The 20,742-nt window shown below is 29.3% G+C and overlaps 1 protein-coding gene across 6 annotated transcripts in view; it reads right to left on the reverse strand.

Annotated features, from left to right (window-relative positions):
* LOC142327381 (retinol dehydrogenase 11-like) overlaps nucleotides 1-20,742 on the reverse strand; it is a 47,420-nt gene that overhangs the window by 22,091 nt on the left and 4,587 nt on the right. For 2 of the 6 annotated variants that reach the window (XM_075370386.1, XM_075370385.1), the window contains exon 2: nucleotides 5,827-6,009. The exons of the other annotated variants lie outside the window; for them this stretch is intronic. In XM_075370386.1, the coding sequence (XP_075226501.1) occupies nucleotides 5,827-5,835 (9 nt within the window). In that variant the 5' untranslated portion in view covers nucleotides 5,836-6,009. The remainder of the gene's footprint in view (nucleotides 1-5,826; nucleotides 6,010-20,742) is intronic. 6 annotated transcript variants of the gene reach the window in all.

The raw sequence follows: 20,742 nt of genomic DNA on the forward strand, positions 1-20,742 counted from the left end.
ACATTTTTTTTTTTAAATGAAAAGTACATAAAATCTTATTTCATTAATAACTTCAGATATTTTTTCATATTTTTTAAAAAATTATTATTGAATTATTATTTTTCATAATTTTTTTTTAATAATCACAGCTTAATAACTATTAATAAATCAATATATTTAAATTAAAAAAAAAAGTTAAAAAAAAAGAAGATGAAGTCTGATTTGAACCGATGTGCCTTCCCCTTGTAAAATCCAAATAATTCATTAATTAAACTTTGGCTATAATTTTTGAACCAAAGAAAACAAGCACCACTTATGATATGTTATTGAAAAGCTTTCAATGAGGGATTATAATTGCAGTTAAGAAAATGTCCAAAATCCAATTTTTTATTTATTTTGGGCTTCTTTGAAAATTTTTTGGTCAAGTCGATTACAATCAAAAGGGGAGGTGCGTAACTAGATGTTACAACAGTCCTAAATCCAAAATTTCAACATCCTATGACTAATCGTTTTTGAGTTATGCGAGATACATATGTACATACAGACGTCACACTGAAACTAGTCAAAATGGATTCAAACAGGGATACAATTTCAATTATCCTCCCAACCATTTGTATGTGAAAACAGTATTTTACTTAATTAATAAGAGTATTATTGAGTGAATTGCAGCATAGAGGAGTGTTGTGTCACTGTATGTCTACCCAATGAAGAAGCAAATAAAGGTCTTTGAAGTACAGGTGTCTCATTCTATACTACATTACAGTGTACATAAATTAAAGATAAGAGAGATGAAAATGACTTATTTTTGTTCCACACTTCTGTCCACAGCTCACTGATGCAAATCTACAAGAAGCGATTTTGAATAGTTACTAAACTTCTTAATATCTTTTGAGATAATTATTCACTTTACCTTTACACTCACCACTCGACAGGTAAGAGTTCACTTGAATACAAAAATAAATTTCCCTACAACGTATGAAAAAAAATCTTTAGATGGAAAGGAAAAAATTTTTCATGGAATTTGTTAGGAAGAAATTTATGAAAACAACCAGAAAACTTTCTCTACAAAGTAAATAAAGTTCATAAAAAAGTTTGCCCTTAAAGTTAAAAAATTTAACTGTTTTGAAAGAAATTTACAGTGGAGTAAAAGGAATTACCCGTACAATATGTTAAAATAATCATCAAAATTGGTCAGTTGAGTGAAAAATAATACTTGAATAAAACTATGTAACTATAATAAACTATGAAAGAATTTTATTCTAGTGGTTAACTTGTCACAAATCAGTTGTTTTACAGGTGATTTTCAAAGTCGAAGGTTCTGAGATTTAGATCTTAGTAAAAAGTAGTTGCTTTTGTATGGATCTGAATACTAGGCCATGGATACCAATGTACTTTGGTGGTTGGGGGTTCAATTAATTACTTTCATATTTTCATATAAATAAATTTCCAAGGTAAGAGAAACTACCTTTGCTATCTTTCTATGGGCAAGCGCCTATATCAGTTCCAGTTTACTTACATCTGTATAAATTACTAATTCAATTCTAATCACAAATGATGGCACTAATATTATTTATTACCTATTTACTCCATATTGTTTTTTTGCAGTTGATATTACAGGAAATCATTCAAATGATATATATCTGAAGTGAAGGGAAAGAAGTTATGTACAATTCTTTCAAGTAAATGTAGTAGTTATAAGAATAATGAAAGACTGTCTTACTGTTATCTGAATCAGAAAACAGTGAGACAAGGATGTACTTTTTTCTGTTACTTTTCAACTTGAATATAAAATAAGCAGTATAAGAATTCAAGGACAACTTAGAGAGTGAAGTAATTATTCCAAGAATGAAAAATGAATTTTGAGATCTAATTGGTGACAGGGTCCAGAATTTTATTATTTAGGTACTAAAATGTACCTAAATTAAGTTTTGTATGCTTGTCTATGAATGAATCACTGGATTCATACATAAAAATTGAACACAATGTATTTCTAAATTGAATGAGAGAAGTTTAACTATATCAAAATAAATAGTAAAGAGTGAGCAACATAAAACCGAACCCATATTGAAACCATTACCTAACACTATTTATGAAAGACTCTCACATAACTAGCATGACTAGTGGATGTATATGTTACAACTGATTGTTGCTGCCGTTTGTCAGGTGGTTACATGTCAGTGCAGTATATATGTTTTGTTGCAGTGGAGTATTGTGAGTGCAGTTACATTTTTGTAAAATGCCTTATTCAATCCAAGAGAGGATAGCTATAGTTGAGGCCGATATTCATTCTATCATATTATATTCGATCGTTTGAGGAATCATGTAAAGAATTACTGCGTCAAAAAAATCACTACACAACTTATTGCAGCACTCGGACGTTAAATACACATTTAGTGGTAAAATTCTTCATGAATTAAAATTGAAACCATACCATGTTACAACTGTGCAACAACTGAAGGAGATAAACAAAGCGAAACTACTTGATTATTGCAACTGGCTTCTCGAAAACATTGTTGGTGGACAGATAGACTCGGCGTCGTATTTCATGTCAGATGTGGCACAGTTTCATTTATCTGGCCATGTTCAATTCGTAGAACATGAACTGAAGGTGAACACTCAATGAGAAATCAATGCAATTGATAACAACATTTTGCATCAGACGAATCTCAATATGATCAGTCTAACACAAAAATGTATCAATGTCCAGGGTGGTCATTTTGAACATGTTTTGTAACAATAAGGTAAATAAATGCAACATTTAAATTACGTTTTATGTTTTTCTTATTTAATTTATCCGTATCATTCATAAAATTTCATTCCAATGAAACTTACTGATTCTGCAGCGGTTACATTATGGCTTCGGTTTTATGTTGCTTACTCTGTATAACATTGATAGAAAAGATTTTAATTAAGTTTTTACTTTTTAACTTAAGAAATGAAAGACCTTCACCTACAATGGTAGTCTACAATGGCGCAATGCATAAGCACTAAAATTGTTGGAACAGATCAAAACTGTAGTAAAAAAACTGATTGATTAAATTTAAATGAAGCAACTAGAAAACTGTTCAAGGAATAAAATACATAAAAGATTAGTCTGAAAATTAGTTAATTGTAATTTACGATAATTAATTTCCTTGAGCAATTTTGCTTGATTCCCTTCATTATGAATTTGGAATGATGTAAAGAAATATCAAAATTCACAAGGCATGAGAGCTTTTATGCAGAAAAGATATTTGGTTATGTTAAACTAAGATTCAGAATTATAAAGAAATTCATAAAAATATATATGCATGTAATACGGCAATTTTGACAGCAAGATGTGAAAAATATAGATTTAAAAAAAGCAAAGTATAGGGGCTTTTGAAATGTACTAAAAAAAAAAAAACATTGAAAATTAAATGAAAAAGACAAGGACCTGAACAAACCCTCAATATACATACTAAGAATATAGAATATAGAAAACATAATGAGATTAAAAGGTGAAACAAATGAGATTATCATAAAATCATTCTAATTACTAATGACTGCAAGAAAGATGTATGTATGTTATGAAAAGTTTTATAATTTAAACATTTAATCAATCTCATGATTTTATGTTATTAGTTCTATTAAAGGTAACAAATTCGTGATTAAAATTATTATTGTTTTAGTTAAAATGTCATTTTATCAGTTAAAAAAAAAGTTGAAATAAATATAATTAAAATTTAGTCACATATTATTTTCATGAACAATTTTCTAATTACATCATTATAGCAAGTGTGAAGGTCAACCAATCCTTATTAAAATTATTTCAAATATTTAAGATTGGAGTTGTTCTTAAACTAGTTTTCATGGAAGAATATTGTGTATCATAAAAAAATCACTGACTTTTTCCAAATAGTGTAATATTACCAGAAGATTTTTAAAATTACCACTTTTGTAATTGTTTTCTTATATCTCCTTATCAAAGTCAATCAGGAGTCTATTTGATTTCTACAATATTTTATTTTTATTTATTTAAACAGATATGAATACTATTTATGTTTAGTGTTTTATTTTAATTAATCTTTTATAAGTTAAAAGTGTAATTAATGTACAAATTTTATTATACTTTAACAAGTTAGATGTCTTGTAATTTTTAATTATGTACTACTTTTATCAATATTCTGTGGGTGTAAATTCGTAAACTTATTATTCAAGACGTGTAAAATATATCAAATAAAATTATAATTACTATTATTATGTAATGAAATATAATCTTTTCATCTTTTATCTGGAAGCACCAGTTTTAAATTCAAGTCAGTTGTGTTATTCATATGATGGAAATATTTTTATCACATTCATTCTCTAGGCCATCTGGCCATAAAATTGTGCCAAATCCATTTGCCTTCTACCCATCCTCGAGAAAGAAGCTATCAAAAGAAAAAAAAAGTATTAAAATGATTATTAATTTGTAAAATTTGGTATTTCTTATTTTGCTATTTATTTTCAAAAGTTTCCTAAACAACTTTGAAAGATTTAATTTAAATAATATTCTTATTTTAAATTTAATTTATTAACAAAATTACTAAAGTTATGAGTTTCATTAATTGTAATAGTAATTTAGTTGTCAGTGGAATTAACAATGGGATTATTTTCTAGAAAAATGTCATATTGAAAATAGTCAAATCTGTTTTTGAAATGTTGAAATTCTTGATATAACAGCAGACTCAAAAATAAAATTTTAAACCGACTTAAAAAGAAGGAGGTTCTTAATTTAATCTAAATATGTGTTCAGGTATTATTTTTGACTCAATTGACCAATTTTGATGATTCTTTTAATATATTGTAGGGAAAATTCCTTTGGTAGTCTGCTGTAAATTTCTTTTTAAACGACTCAAACATCAGAGAGTACACATTAATTATAAGATAAACAAATAGATGTGATGAAAGTTCACATTAACTATTTAAAGAACAAAACTTATTGATCTAAGAGGCTTTTTTTAACATAAAACCCTGAAGAAATATTGATATTTCAATCCCTTCTTCCACTAAAAGTTTACTTTTACTGATTTGGGAGTCTATCATTTCAGTAAAAATATTTATTACTACTAAACACGGTTTAATGGCATTGTCAATTGTAAGAGATTAGAGTACATTTATAACCAGACCCGTAAGTTTAAAATCAATAAAATAGTTTTGAAGAACTTAAAACATTAATTCATTTCAGGTCCAACACAATGGAGGCACCAATTCCATTTCACAGCTACTAACAATAGGAAAAAAAGATTATAACTATTAACAAAATGAAACTATCATGTTTTGCTTGATACCAAGGAAAGTAATATTTATAAACTGAAAAATGTTACACTAGTATTATAAGAAACTGGTATTATAAAGGATTTAGTATAAATGTACTTAAGATTGTTTCAGTATCTAAAAACTGTAATTTTATTTTGAATTTTGATTCTCTTAAAACTTAATAAATTAGGCATAACCTATGACAGTGGAAAAAACAGCTTTATTAAATTTACTAACTACATAAAACAGTTAATTAAAATCAGATTAATTTTATTAATAAATATGTTTACTGATTAAAATCTAGAAATCTAAATATTTATTTATATGAAAAAAAGTGTCAAGACTGAAGAAAACATGTGTAATATTAGAAGTTCTTTGTGGTCAAGTATATAAATTACCAAAAAAATTGTTATGGAATGTATGTAAATATAGTTTATAACTATCTTAAATACTAGTTTTTTTTTCTAATTAATATATCAAAGAAGTTAACACGCACGACCAACAAGTAAGGTATTCAAGGCCTTTTGTGGCAAGATACAAATATAATAATTTAATTAGCAACAGATCTGGTATGAAGTACACACTTACGTTTTTCATCTGTGGTGAAATATTATATCTTAATCATGGTCAATGGTAATAGAAGAAGGTTGACAAGTTTTAATTTTGTAATCATGTTTAGTTTGAATATCATTTACAAAATGGAATCTTTATGCCTGTGAATATCATTTATGTAATCTTGACTTGTAACTTACATGACACTCCCCCCCACATCTGAAATTAGAATACATAATTATTTTTTATTCCATAAGAAGTGTCTACATTTTTTTTTCATAAGTTAAATGACTGATTTAAAGTACTTCTTTTCACCTTGATTTCTTTTCTGTGATATCTCTTCAGTTAGTATGGTCTTCTGATATCCTCTATTATCAGTTTCATGTACTCTTATCTTTGAATTCCTGTACTGTTTTTACTCTGTATACCTTTTTATGACCAATTCATGAATCTTTAAAGGATGGACTACCAAAATTGTTCTAATTATTTTTTAACTATTTCGGATCAAATTGAAACAAAATATAAATGTCGAAGGGATCAAACAAAGGTTGCTTCTAATTATATATCCTTTAATCTTTTTCACTTAAAATGTTTGCTAAAATTTCTTCTTTAAACAAATGATTAGATTCTGAAATTTTAAAAAGATTTTCTGAAAACAATATGACAGTACTAAGTTGTAAAAAATAGGTAGTTCAGTTCTACACAAATAATTTCATTAAATATGAATTTTATATTAAATGCGAAACCAATCAGCGTTTCAAAATTGAAAGAGGTTTGGGAGGGTCAAGGAACCTCAAATCATTTTTAGACCAATAAGGAATTTTCTCACATCCAAAAGAAGAAAATTCAACAAGAAAAGTGATTTAGTAAATGCCACAATATTTCAGTTTTATTTTTTGTAAAGACTAATGAGCATGGGGTAACAAGCGATCCAAACTATTTTTATACCGATTTTTTTTCATCAATTGTGAAGTCAGAATAGAAATTGTTCTGTAAAAGAGTGTTACCTGGGTGGTCATTAGTGGGGACTAAACTCTCTACATTACCAAGTGTTTTATTAGCCTTCCAAAGTAAAATACTTTTAAAAAAATGGATGGAATATTACAATAATTAAATTCTTTTTAATTCAAGGAGTAAAGGCCCTGGGAGCAAGGAATCCCACACTTCTTCAATATCACTGACATTTTCTTTTTCAATTGATGTTGAAAGTAGTTTTACTTTTGAAAAAAGAAAGTTTGAATATTACATCAACTTTTTTAAAATAATAGTTATAGAGAAGCGAAAAAGGATTGAAGGTCAATAAGATTTTAAATCTTTTAGGACTGTAATGTGTTTAATCGTCCTTGAAATAGAACATGTTTTGAAAAAAAAACAGTTCAAAAATAGCAATGATCAATTTATTTGCAAAAGTTTTTTAATGCCCACACAAGTAGCAAAAGATTCTTTTAAAAACAGTATGGCTGTGATAGCCATACTGTGCATTTCAATAACAAATATTGAAATTTTCAATAACATCTCAATAATTGTTTATTTGGATCAGGAGCACTAGGGGAATAGAGAGGGGGTAAAAGGAGTAAGGGCAAGGAAGTCTAAATATCTTCAACATCATTAAGTATTTTAATTGTCGCTGACTTTGAATAAACCGACATAATACTAACTTTTACAAAAGGGGCATCCCATAGTCTGGAGTAATGATTGTGTATATCAGTTCTTAAACAAGTTTTTTGAAACATTAAGTTTTTGTAAGAGAACGCTTTTTATAAGGTGAAAGATGAAGTAACCTGTTTGTGTTATTCCGAATGTAACAGGGATCGGCCGTAAAATTTGATGGTGAAGAAACACACGGAATATATGATATGTGACAAGTTTGTACTTATTTGTATCAGATCTTAATGTTTTAATGTTCTTTGAAATGTCGGCGCGAGTGCTACAGTCTCGGCGTTCTTATGTGTAGTCCCGGGTTCGAATCCCAGTCAGACATGGCAGTTTTTCACACATTACAAAATTGTCATTTCATCTCATCCTCTGAAGTGTACCTAGTGGTGGTCCTGGAGGCTAAAAGAAAAATGTTGTATCTGAATACACATACTCTATAAGTATGTTGTGTATTGTCGATTTTATTGATTACATGTAAATTCTTTTTATTAATAATATGATATATTGTAAAGCAGTTTAGTTATATTTAACGACTCTGTTAATTACAATTGTAATTGAAGCATGGAATAATAAATAAATTGTTAGATGAAATCAGTGAAACTATTAATCTTTTCTCAGGACAAGCTGTATAGCATCGTAAGAAACCGGAGAAATGATAAATCACCGTCTTACGTCTCTAGAAACGAAATCCACCTTAATGGAATTTGGATGAAGTACCGTCCAAGTTTGCACAAATAAATAGAAAATTCACTTAAAATCTTAAACAGAATAAATAAATAAATCAAATTGAATACATTTTTGTTAGCAATTTTTATTATAACCTTTTATAAGGAATGAAAAAAATGTATTTAAATTATCTTGCACATACACAAACATATCAGAATTCGTAGATTAATGAATAATATTTTTAAACTGAAATTAAATTACATTCTAAATCATCGATTTTATTTAACATCGATACTTAAGACAGGGATTCCCAAACTGTGCGCCGCGTTGCCCCGCGGAGACACGGGGCTTCTTCACAGGGACGCCGTGAAATATTGTAAAAGTTTCATAATTAATTGAACCAAGAAATTTATAATTATTAATTTAATGTTAATAAAGTAAAAAAATAATGAAGATACACTAGTTTTATTTATTTTTATCTCTTACGAGTAGTCATACTTTTACTTAGGATAGGGCGCCATAGAAAACTTTTAATTGAAAAAGAGCACCCCGACATGGAAAAGTTTGGGAACCACTAGTGTATGGTGTTTTAGATTTATTTAACCTCGGAGAATTACAACCTCGCGCCCTGGCGTATAAACTCACAATTATTACTTTTTAAATATATTCATTGTTATTAATAACATTTTTATTTATATTTAAAAAATTATGTCTTTTATTGATGAAATATGGGATGTAATTATTATATAGTGTTAACAGTTATTAACACTATATAAAAAATAAATATATACAAATTAATTTTATATTTTTGAATTTAAAATTGCCTAAATCGTTGATAAAGTTAAAAATATAACTTTTAGATTTTTATTGAACTCCCAAAATGACTAATGGTTATCTTTATTGTCAGAGAATGCAGAAAATCCTTTTAATATTTTTAATTCATACTGAGATCGGTGATATTTTTGAAAAAATAAAGTAATATTTATGTTCGTTTTCGTTACTCAAGAAATAAGATTAGTATAATAATAAAAACACTCCGTTATTAAGATAATTACGGTGTGATTATAATTACGGTGAGAAAACTCTGTCGCAGAAATTGCGTCACAAGAGCGGATTTCCGGTTTTAGTTACGAAAAAAAGTATATTATACTAATATAATGATTTTTGAAAATAATATTGCTTTCGGTGGTTTTTTGTATTTCACATTACGTCAGTATCATAAGTTCTTTTATAATATCGCGAGATACTGTGTGTTGTTACAATAAATACATTATGCTTGTAAATTTGTATTTTTTCTTCTTCCTTTTCACTTAGTTGTTGAGTAATGGCTGCAACAATTGCTTAACACTGCTACTTGCCTACAACCTACTTTGATATTATTACCCATAATTTGTGTGATTTTGTAGCTGTGCTCACAAAAAAAGAAAAGGTGACTCAAAACAGATTCAAAAGATTAAAACTTCAAAACGCTTTTTTTTGGATACCATATCCTTTACTACATACCAGATCAAATTTTGGATTATTGCAAAACTAAACTACTACAGTGAAACATGCTCGCACCTGGCGATGCTCACAAAAATCTGATTTGAGCTACAAACTTGATGTTTTGATTGGGAAACCTGGTAGTACCAAAAATTGGGTACCTGGTGGTGCTCGCAAAAATCTATTTTTTGCTTTCTAACATGTCACCCTACAAGTTACAACATGAAAACCTTGAATACGTACCCAAAAACCCAGTTTTTGCCTTTCACTCCGGTTCCTGTAATCCGTTGCTTGCAAATCAATAAGGGTTCTATTTCTACTAGGTATACAGCATCCTACCAAGTTACAACAAAATCGGTTAAATATTGCGCCCAGTAGAACAAAAAAAAACTGAAAATGTACACAAAAACCTCGCTTTTTGGCTCTAAATCGAATTCCTGCAAACCGATTCGCTTGAGAATCAATAGGGCTCTATTCTCAACAGGTTTATATTACCCTACCAAGTTTTGTAAAAATCGGATAAGATTTGAATCCGGCAGAACGAACGAAAAACTTGTAGATATAAAATTTGCAGAATCCAATTTAAAAGAAAACACTACAAAACTACAGAAAAGTTGATTCCCCTCCTCTGGCACCCCGTTAGAAAATCTCACCGATCGCAGTAGCGATTTTTACAAATTGTTTACAAATCTACTAAAAATAAATTTTCTTTTAAACCTGTTGTACTGTAATATTAAACAATGCGGAAAGAAAACGTACGGTAACAAGCACATAAAAATATAAGGTTAGCACTAGGTAGGGAATCCTGGAGAGCTGCATCAAACCAGTCAAATGACTGAAGACAAAAAAATAATTATTTCTATTAAATATATATATATTTTATAATTATTTTGCTATATTAATAAATATCATTAAAATATCAATAAAATGCAGTTAAATAAATATCTATTAAAAACTTGAGTCCATGGAATTACTTTACAGAAATATTTCGAAATATTGATATTGTAAAAAAGATTTTTAGGCATCTACACACAATTAATTATCTACTTTAAGTATTTATTTAACAGGTAGGAGCTATTTTCTATAATATTAACATATAATAAGGTTTCAATCAGAAGAATAAGGAAAAAAATTGCTGTCGCTTATTGAAGCCGTATAAGAAACATGGTATCTATCTACGGCTTATTTCGTTTTCAACTTACAATCCCTCTCTTATACTCTTTCTAACCGATACGAGTATTATTTATAAGGATGTATTGTATTTTCTTACTAAGATGATGAGTTATTTACATTCAGCTCATAGGGAACATTGGTTATGTTATTTTTTTTAATTTTTGTTTTAATATGAAAGTCAACTAATATTTAAAAAAAAAACAAAAACATACATGTTCACTATTTAAAAATTGAATCTTTATATTTCATACTAAAACTTTTTAATTATACTTTATTAGCATCTCCCGTCGCGGCTTCGCCCGTGCTATGTGCGTATGAAACTTAAAAAATTGTAAAGTATAACATATAATTATATGTGTGGGCTATTGATCTTGTAGTTATAGCTATTTGCAACTAACCAGATAAAATAAAATAATTAGATAAAAAAATGTGCCCAAAATCAAATTTTTAATGAAATCAAGAAGATATTGAAATTATTAAAAAGCTAACTTGCCCTCAGCACAGCAAAGTCCAGAAGTTTCATATTTCCATCTTTTTTTTGGTTTCGTAATGATTACATATTTTAATCTTTTATCTGTTTGAATATCTTACAAATTTAAATAATCAATTTCATAATGGTAATCAAAAGTTGATTTGAACGTAACATATTTCTCAAAGATTGAACTCGATTTTGAGCCGAACATATTCGTATAAACGCTTCATATTCGCCTTTTTTTTTCTACTGGGGGCAATTTTTAATCAATTTTGTTGTAACTTGGTAGGATGGGTATATACCTAGTAGAAATAGAACCCTATTGATTTGAAAGCAACGGATTACAGGAACCGGAGTTAAAGGAAAAAACTGGGTTTTTGGGTACGTATTCAAGGTTTTCATTAAACATGTCGAGATTACAAAGATTATTAATATTATTTCATGTTATCACTTATAATATTTCATTACAATATTATAAAGGAATAATCCTCGGGATTTTTGACGGGCAGTTATGTTCAGTTTCATGTCCTCCTTATTAATGATAAACAAATTATGTAACTCTTTTCTTCTTACTTATGTAAGGCACAGAAATATGTTAATCTAGTTGTGTTCAACCGTTTTTTTTATAATATATCATTTGTCTTTATAATACCATTGCTAATTAATTCAGTTCAATTAAAGGTGTAGTTAAAGTTAATTCAGTTCAGTTAAAGATGTAACTTAAATGTGAGTCTAAATATAATACTTCTTAAAATTTAAATAATGTACATGTACATCATAATTAACCTCAATAATGTGAAATAAGTTAATACAGTATTAAAATAAACGAAATGTATCTAAGTCTGTTATATATTACATATAATAAAAATATAATTGATCACACTAACAAGGTATTTATTGAAAGACATTAATGATTCAGCGGCATAAGTTCGGAAGATGTATTTAGGCACAGTTATTTGAACATTTTTTTTGACCTAGTATTGTTTGGTATTTGTGTATTTTATGTTTTGTTATAAACGTAACAATTTTAATTTCAATTTAATTATACATAAAAAGAAAAAAATTACACACATGAATATTAAATTAATAACTTCAAATAATCCCTGACAATAGAAAGTGACTCCGAAAGCGCTCGGATACTTACATTAAAAAATTTTTGGTAAGTGGACATATTATTTTATACAAACAATACTATCAAAAATGCAATATATATTATAGCTACTATAATATTGTGCTTTGTACGTCAATTTAAGAATCAATTAATCAATTGATGAAGATTTAATGCTACATCATAGTACGTATAATAAAAAAAACCTATCTGTTACTCCGTGTGCAAAAGATCCAATTTTTCTATCATTGGATTTTGACGAAATAAACGAAACCCACTGTTGTTTTGCCATTGGAATACTTACAACAAAAAAAAAAGATGTAATATTTAAATGAAACGAATAATAAACAGGCAAAAAATTAAAGAAAGTATACATTTTTAAACATATTAACATAGAAAAATTTAATTTAATAAATTACTTTTATTATTAATTTAGCCTGTTAAACGATTTTACTATTATTTTGACCTCCAAACACTTATATTAATTTTAAAACAATCGACGGGTGATATTTACATAATGACGTTCCCATATTGACGTTCCCTTCAGTCGCTTATAATATAAGTAATTGCAATTTATATTTATTAATTTAACAATGAGAGGGTTTTTACTCAATACGAATACATATAAAATGTATATAATTTATGTAAGAAATCATGTTTTAAAATACATTTTAATTGTATTTATGCGATTAATGCAAATTTCACAGTTCTTATTTAAAAAACATTAAATCCATAAGAATGTCTTTAAATCTGTAAGCTAGTAGTTTGCCTACTGCAGTTGTATATAAACAATAAATGAGTAAACAAAACGAGATGAGAATCATGCAAAAAGCACCGGGAATGCGTTGGCTGAATTAAATACTTTATTCAAATTATTAAAAAAATCGGATTGATTTTTGACTGCTACGAATGGAAGAAACTAAACTTCCTTTTCATACTTTAAAATGCCATCCTGAAGGTAAAAGAGAAGGTGGAAGGCCTAGTAATAAATGGATGACTGTTTTTGATGCAGGAATAGGCTTTCCGTGTTATGATGATGGTGATTAAGTCCGTAATAACGGTTCTACGCAAACTAACACAACCTTTTTATATTTGTTTATTTGTTTGGGGTAATATCAGGAGCCACTAATGATATATAAAAAATTCCTACATATTTTAAAGGTATCCTTCCTTATTGTTTTAGGGCATACAGTAATAAATAATCTCTCTAATCTCATACCTTTTGGACTAATCATATTATTCCTTCACTGTAATATAATTTACTTTCTTTTCTTTTCCTGTTTAGCCTCCGGTAATTACCTTTCAGATAATACTTTAGGATGATGTATGAGTGTAAATGAAGTGCAGTCTTGTACAGTCTCAGTTCGACCACTCCTGAGATGTGTGGTTAATTGAAACCCAACCACCAAGGAACACCGGTATCCAGGTAGTATTCAAATCCGTGTAAAAATAACTGACTTTACTAGGACTTGAACGCTGGAACTCTCGACTTACTGTAATATAATTTGAATAGTAGTAATATAACGAGTGTCACAAATGTGAATATATACCTTTAACGTATGTGAATACGATTTAACTTATTTTTTTTTTTTATTGTCAGCAGTGAAACTAAAGTTAACTTTGTTCACAGCTGATTTCCATGTTTCATGGTTATTAGTTTTCATTACTATAAGTTTTTGTTTATTCTTTTGTTTTCAGGGTGTAACAATGGTTTTAGCTATTGAAGCTTGCATTATTTTGGTTGAAAATTTGTTTGTTGAATTCGTGAGTGCACAGAATAAGTGAAGGAAAGGTATCTATTTAGACATCGATGTTTTACATCGCAATGCTGTGCAAAACTTGATCAATAAGTTCTGAGAAATTGGATCTGCCAAAGACGCCCCCAAGACTATCTAAAATGGTAGAGGAAATGAAGGCTAATATTTTTGATTGCATAGTTCAAAGGCCAAAAAACAATTTATCAGAATCTTGGCACAAAAAGCGGAAATCTCAGAGTAGTACGCTCAGATTAAACAGTGAATAAACCTTTTAAATTAGACCCATATAAAATAATTGCAGTAATTCAGTTACACAATACTGATTTTCTTAAACATAATGAATATTGTCAGTGATATTTGGATTTTATAAATGAAAATGAAGATATTCCCGATTTGATTTTTTTTTTTTTTTTTTACCACTACAAGCCGAAAGTAATTGGAATTGGAGTTATACCATCTAAATCTATAATTATCAGTTTTTCCAGAACACAGTAAACTTAGAAGGTTATTCTAATGAAATCATTTATACATTTACTGGTCAATTAAATTAAAAAGAAATTACTAGAACGTACTTCTAACAAGATGAAGAAATGGGGCACATAGCCATTGTTTTTCTAAATTTTTCTGGATGAACTTTTCAATGATAGGGTCATTTCTAAGCAAATCTGGCAACCATAATTTCCTCATATTATGCCTATTAATTTTTATTTACGAGAAGCAATAAAAGGACATGTTTACAAGATCAATGTTCATTCTCTGAATGAAATGAAAAATAACATAACTAAATTTGTAAACACAATCGCTCTTTGTGTTTCGCGCTGTATTTACGAGCATGTTTAAACGTGTCTGACACGTATAGATATGTTAGAGCGCTTTCGGATTAGTAATCCATCCTTAGGAACAAAGGAATTTTACTAATCCGAAAGCGCTTGAACATATATTATTAAAGATTGTTGGTAAGTGGAAACTATTACAAACAGATATGTCTAACATGTCTATAGACAAATATTGACTATATAGAACATCTATCAATAAAGGTTCACCATAGTAAGTATTATTTCTATTTCTATCACTCAATATAATAAATTAAATAAAGGTTTGAAAACATTTTTGCACAGTTTCATTTCGGAAACTCGTTATCTTTATATATAAAACAACATGTCGCGATAGATTCCATAATCAACGCCCAAGCAAGACCTACTGAAAATTAATTGATGAAAATATCAGATGATAATCAACTTGATTTTTGGTCTGTGTAATCTAAATGTGAATATCTAAAAATCAACTTCTTGAAAGTGGTGAATAAAGGTAAAAGGTTTGAACAATCATTCCAAATTTTCTCAATTTTCGACTACAATAAACGGGGAATATTCACTAGATTAAAAAATTTTCATCTGTATTTTTTGAAAATTTTTGTTCGTATGTGTGTCCACTACAGACTAAAAAACTACTGGATCGATTTACGCACGGGTAAAAGGTAGAAAGGGAAAAAAGAAAAAAAAGGGAAATGAGAAAAAGGGAGAAAGGAAATAGGGAAAAGGAAACAGTGAAATGGAGAAAGGGCAGATGGGAAAAGGGTGAAAAGTGAAAAAAGGATAAAGAGAAAGGTTAAATTTTGTGAATTCTGTAATGTTCAGTTTTTTAATGTTTTATCAAACTTTCAATTGTTTTCATATACATTAGTATACTCAAATTTAGCAATAGTGAAGCACTGCCGGGTCTGCAAGTATATATATATATATATATACAAATTGTTTGTCCCGTATACGTTCCTAAACCATTCATCTGATTGCAATGAAACTTTGTTGAGTTGTCCACACGCCCGCGAAGGTTTCTGAATTACTTTGGATCCGTTAGGTGGCGCTGGGGTAGAGATATTTCTGAAAATTGTATTTATGGTCCGATTTGGCTCATATTCAGAGTATGTATTAGTAACGTGAAAAGAAATATTTTTGCGAAAATATTTCAGCCCAGGGGAATGCCCTTTAATCTAACAGGCCTTCCCACCCTAACCCACCGGGTTGGTCTAGTGATGAACGCGTCTTCGCAAATCAGCTGATTTGGAAGTCGAGAGATCCAGCGTTCAAGTTCTAGTAAAGGAGTTACTTTTATACGGATTTGAATACTAGATTGTGGATACAGGTGTTCTTTGATGGTTGGGTTTCAATTAACCACACATCTCAGGAATGGTCGAACTACTGAGACTACAAGACTACACTTCATTTACACTCATACATATCCTCATTCATCCTCTGAAGTAATACCTGACTGTAATTCCCGGAGGGTAAACAGGAAAAGGTAGGGGCCTTCCCGCCCACCAACTGTACGTCCGACAAGGCAAATTCCTTCGGTTGGAATTTTTATTGTTGTGCCAGCCTCTAACCCGAGGAGACTCAGGATCCAGCAATGCTGCAACCTTTATTCTCTTGCAGAAGGCCGGGTCTCGGTCATGTATTGCTATGTATTATGTGATATATAACTAAGAAAATTACCAGAGGTTACTTTAAAACATCTAAACTAATTTTTTTTTTTTAATTTATATATACTTTTGTATCGTTTATCTTATTCTATACAGGAATTTTTAATTGACTTACATAGTTCTTTTTTAAAGTGGTTAAAATAGTTATATTATAAAAAATCGGAAACGGTCATCTTAAAAAATTGACTGTGACCATACTATTGAAAGAGATAATTATATCTACAACTACAAAAACATTATTCTGTAGAAAGTAGAATAGCGTTTCTGTGTCATCTTTAATCCAACCGTATTTTTAATTTTTAAATAACAAAATAGTTTTTCATGTAAAATCTGACGAGGAAAAAAATAGGTTAAACTTTCTCAATAAATACGCCTCTTACTGTAAAATCAACAAATGAGAAATTCCAAAATGCAAAATCACGCACAAAATTAATCGAGAGAAAACATGCAGGATTTTTTTTTATTTAGTATAATTTATTTTACATTGTATAAAGTTTTCCAAACAGTGCTGTTATAACAACTGAAACCACTACGTTTTATAATATGCAACAGGTTTTACGATTCTCTAATAATTTGTTGTAATTTATTTTAAATTTTATAAAATTTAAATATATTCAAATTAATCCGACGACTAAAGTACCACTAATATGCCATAGAATTTGAATAGCAAAAATTAATTTTAAAAATACCTGCAATAAATCTTTATTTATTTGAAAAGAAGAGATAAACAGAACGACTAATTGTAATTATATTTATTTCAAAAGTTTTTTAAATACTATCTGCAGGTTAAATAGAATTTTGTTGTTTATATAATCATTAATAAATACTGTACGCTCATTATATCCACGTGCAGTATCCAAATTTAAGGAATATTGATATGGATATAGTTTAAAGTACATCAATTTTATTTTATTTTTATTTAACGTAATTATTTTATTTTATTAAAATAACCGTATATCACAGAAATGATATCTGATTTTTATAGTTACGTTACTATAATTATAAAAGGTGCATCTTCTTTTGTCAAGTTAAGATGTTTTGAAAAGGTGAGGTTGTGAAAAATTTCGTACTTTATAGATTTCCAGTTTAACTTATTATTTGAATAATTTTAATAAAATGATCGCTAACTCAGATACGGGCGGAGTTCCGTAAAGATTTAATAAGAGTTTATCGGTTGAAAATAACAAATAATAGTACTACATCGATTGGTTAATTGTGTTTAACGGAATTACGGCAGTTAAACATAAACAGAAGTTTTTTCTATGATGTAGCCTGAAGTCAAAATCTAATAACTCTGTATGCCGGTCCTAGACTCAAACGGTATGCAAATCTTTATGCGTGCGATAATTATTGAAATATGAATTTAAAATTATATTATATTACTGTAATTTTTTTGTAATTAAGAGAATATGAAATGGATAAATAAAAATAATATATCTTAGAGTATTGGTATTTTTTGTTAGCATGGCAAATAGCTGTACTACAATGTATTTAAGTAGTTGCGTCGCCTTTATCGTTGATGTTCAACGACGATAAGCCATCCTGCAGCACTTAAATTTAGCTTCAATTTAAATATTGATGGTTTTATTCTACAAACTCATCTAGCAATCTCCATCTTCAATAGAAAAAGTCAAATCATACGGGCAAAGATATTATACATAATAATTTCAATCTGTTAACGAAGAAAAACTCTTCATCCCAGAAAGAACAACGTATCAGAATTTCATTTACCCCAGGCAAACTTAGATCATACCGGAAAAAATTTCATAAATTATTGTAAATATTTTATTATAATACTAGCATCCTTGCCGCAACTTCACCCCAGCTATACCGCACTTCAGCAGACTAGCTATTCCCGTCGCGATCAGGGGATGTTTAGCCGGTCAAGGGTTGCTTCACTCGCCCTTCTCATCTAGCCAAGAGGCTATGTACCCTGGACCCCCTGTGTTCATTAAACTCATGCTTGTAAAAATAGTAATAATAATAAATCAAAATTAAAGTCTGTACAATTTATAAAAATATCAGTGTGTTGTAATTCCTTCAGTGCAACAGTTTGATCAGTGCAAGACCGTCTTCTAACTGGGTTTTAAATTTCTCATCGCTGCTTTGTTCACAAAATACATAATCAGAATTACAAACTTAAATCATCATTATCACAATACTACCAAATCTCATAAAGATTGATTCAATAGCGGAGCGCATAAAACGGTAAAAATGTAAAAAAACAAGTTAAGTTTTTGTACTACTTAAAACAATAAAATTCTAGAAACCCGAAAATGGTTTTTAAACATAGTTCTGAAGAGTACTTGCAAGCCCAAATCGAGTAAATATCTCGTTTAATATAGTAAGAAATGGAAAAATTTACGATCATTATTTGAAAATTTTTTAACTTTCTTTACCCCTTTCAAGATCTAATTTCAAAAAATTTAAAATACAAAGGAATTTAAAAAAAAAGCAAGGGGAAAATTGCAATCGATCATAACTTTGACAGAATAAACTTATTCTGTCAAGGTTTTTAGGTATTCACATGCAGATACAAAACCAAAAATCAAATTCTTACCGGGGAAAAAAATAGTGAATTACATTGTTACTTCATTTTAACCCTTTAAATTCGGAATTTCAAAAAAATCCTTTATTGTTGAGCACTTACACCGTAAGAAGAACGAGTATACAAATTTTCATAAATTTTTATCTTCAGTAGTTTTTACTAGGAATTGATTACGAATCAGTCGCGACATGTTTTTATGTATATATATATATATATATATATATATATATACAGAGAGAGAGAGAGAGAGAGAGAGAGAGAGAGAGAGAGAGACTAGCAGACCCGTTGCGGCTTCGCCTGTGCTGTGTGATTACTTGCGTTTTCCGTTGCGCTCAGGGGGTTCTGTCCCCTGGATCCCCGTGTGTTCATTGAACTCATGCTTGTGAGAATAATAATGAATAAAAATTAAAGCCTGTTCAATTTATAAAAAAACTATCAATGTATTGTAATTTCTTCAAATTAACAATTTGGTCAGTTCAGGCCGTAACTTTGAGTGATCTAAGAATGGGGTTTTCAAAACAGTCGGCCACTATTTTAAATATATTATTTATAATTGGTTACATGTATTTCAGCCGATTAAAAATATATTTTGCCCGGTTCTTAGTGTTATCCGACAAACAACACTGAGAGGTGACCGTTTTTTTTTTTAATTTTTAATTATTAATTACTTTTACATTTTTTGGACGGGAGGCAGATGCACCCAACCAAGTCGCACACGCAGTAGTGAACAAATTAATACGAACAAAGGGAATTTTTGTTCTGTTATAGGACATTTTTATTCTGTGGCAGACTGCTTGCTGTTTGGTGTTTTAGGTTAAGTTGTTAGTTCATATAACAGAATTAGTGGTTTTTGTGTTTTTATAATTCATTGCCAATTAGTTTTTGGGGACCTTGTCGGTTTTTGTTATAAGTTTGTTATTCGTGTCTAGTTCGAAAGCGGTCAAAAATTGTTGCTTTGTCCCAACACACACAAATGACTCTGACAGATTGCCAGTGAGTGTAGTGTGGGGTTAGGTACTATAAATTAAATTGTGAAAAGGTTTAAGGAAACAGGTCTTTCCAAAGAGAAAAGGAAAATGTGGGTGAAAAAAGAAAACCACGCCTACACAGAATCGATTACTAATAAGAAAAAGCAAAATTAATCCACAATTATCAGCTGCTGACCTTAACAGGGACTTGAGAGCAAGTGGGACTAATTTTCTGATATGATAGTTCGTAGAAGATTGTTTGCAGTGGGAAGGATTGTTCGGAAACCTAAAAAGAAGCAGTTACTGACCATGGTTTTGAAGACAAAAAGACTTCAAAGGGCAAAGGGACATAATGAATGGACTATTAAGATTTGGAAAAAGTTATTTTTTCCAAATCTTATTTGAGATTCATCTCTTTGTCCAAGGAGAGAGAGTAGCCTACATTCGTAAGTCAGCAGATGAGAAGACTACTACACCACCACATCTGCAATAAGCTCCCAAATATCCAGCCAAAAAGATGTTTTGGAGTTGTTTTACACATGAAGAGCCAGGACCACTTATACCTGTGGATGAAATAATGAAATCGGACCAATATATTACCATATGCCAAAGAAAAATAGTCCCACTTATGCAAAAAAACCCA

The sequence above is a fragment of the Lycorma delicatula genome, chromosome 7 (assembly GCF_047948215.1).
Source record: "Lycorma delicatula isolate Av1 chromosome 7, ASM4794821v1, whole genome shotgun sequence".
Taxonomy (NCBI): Eukaryota; Metazoa; Arthropoda; class Insecta; order Hemiptera; family Fulgoridae; genus Lycorma; species Lycorma delicatula.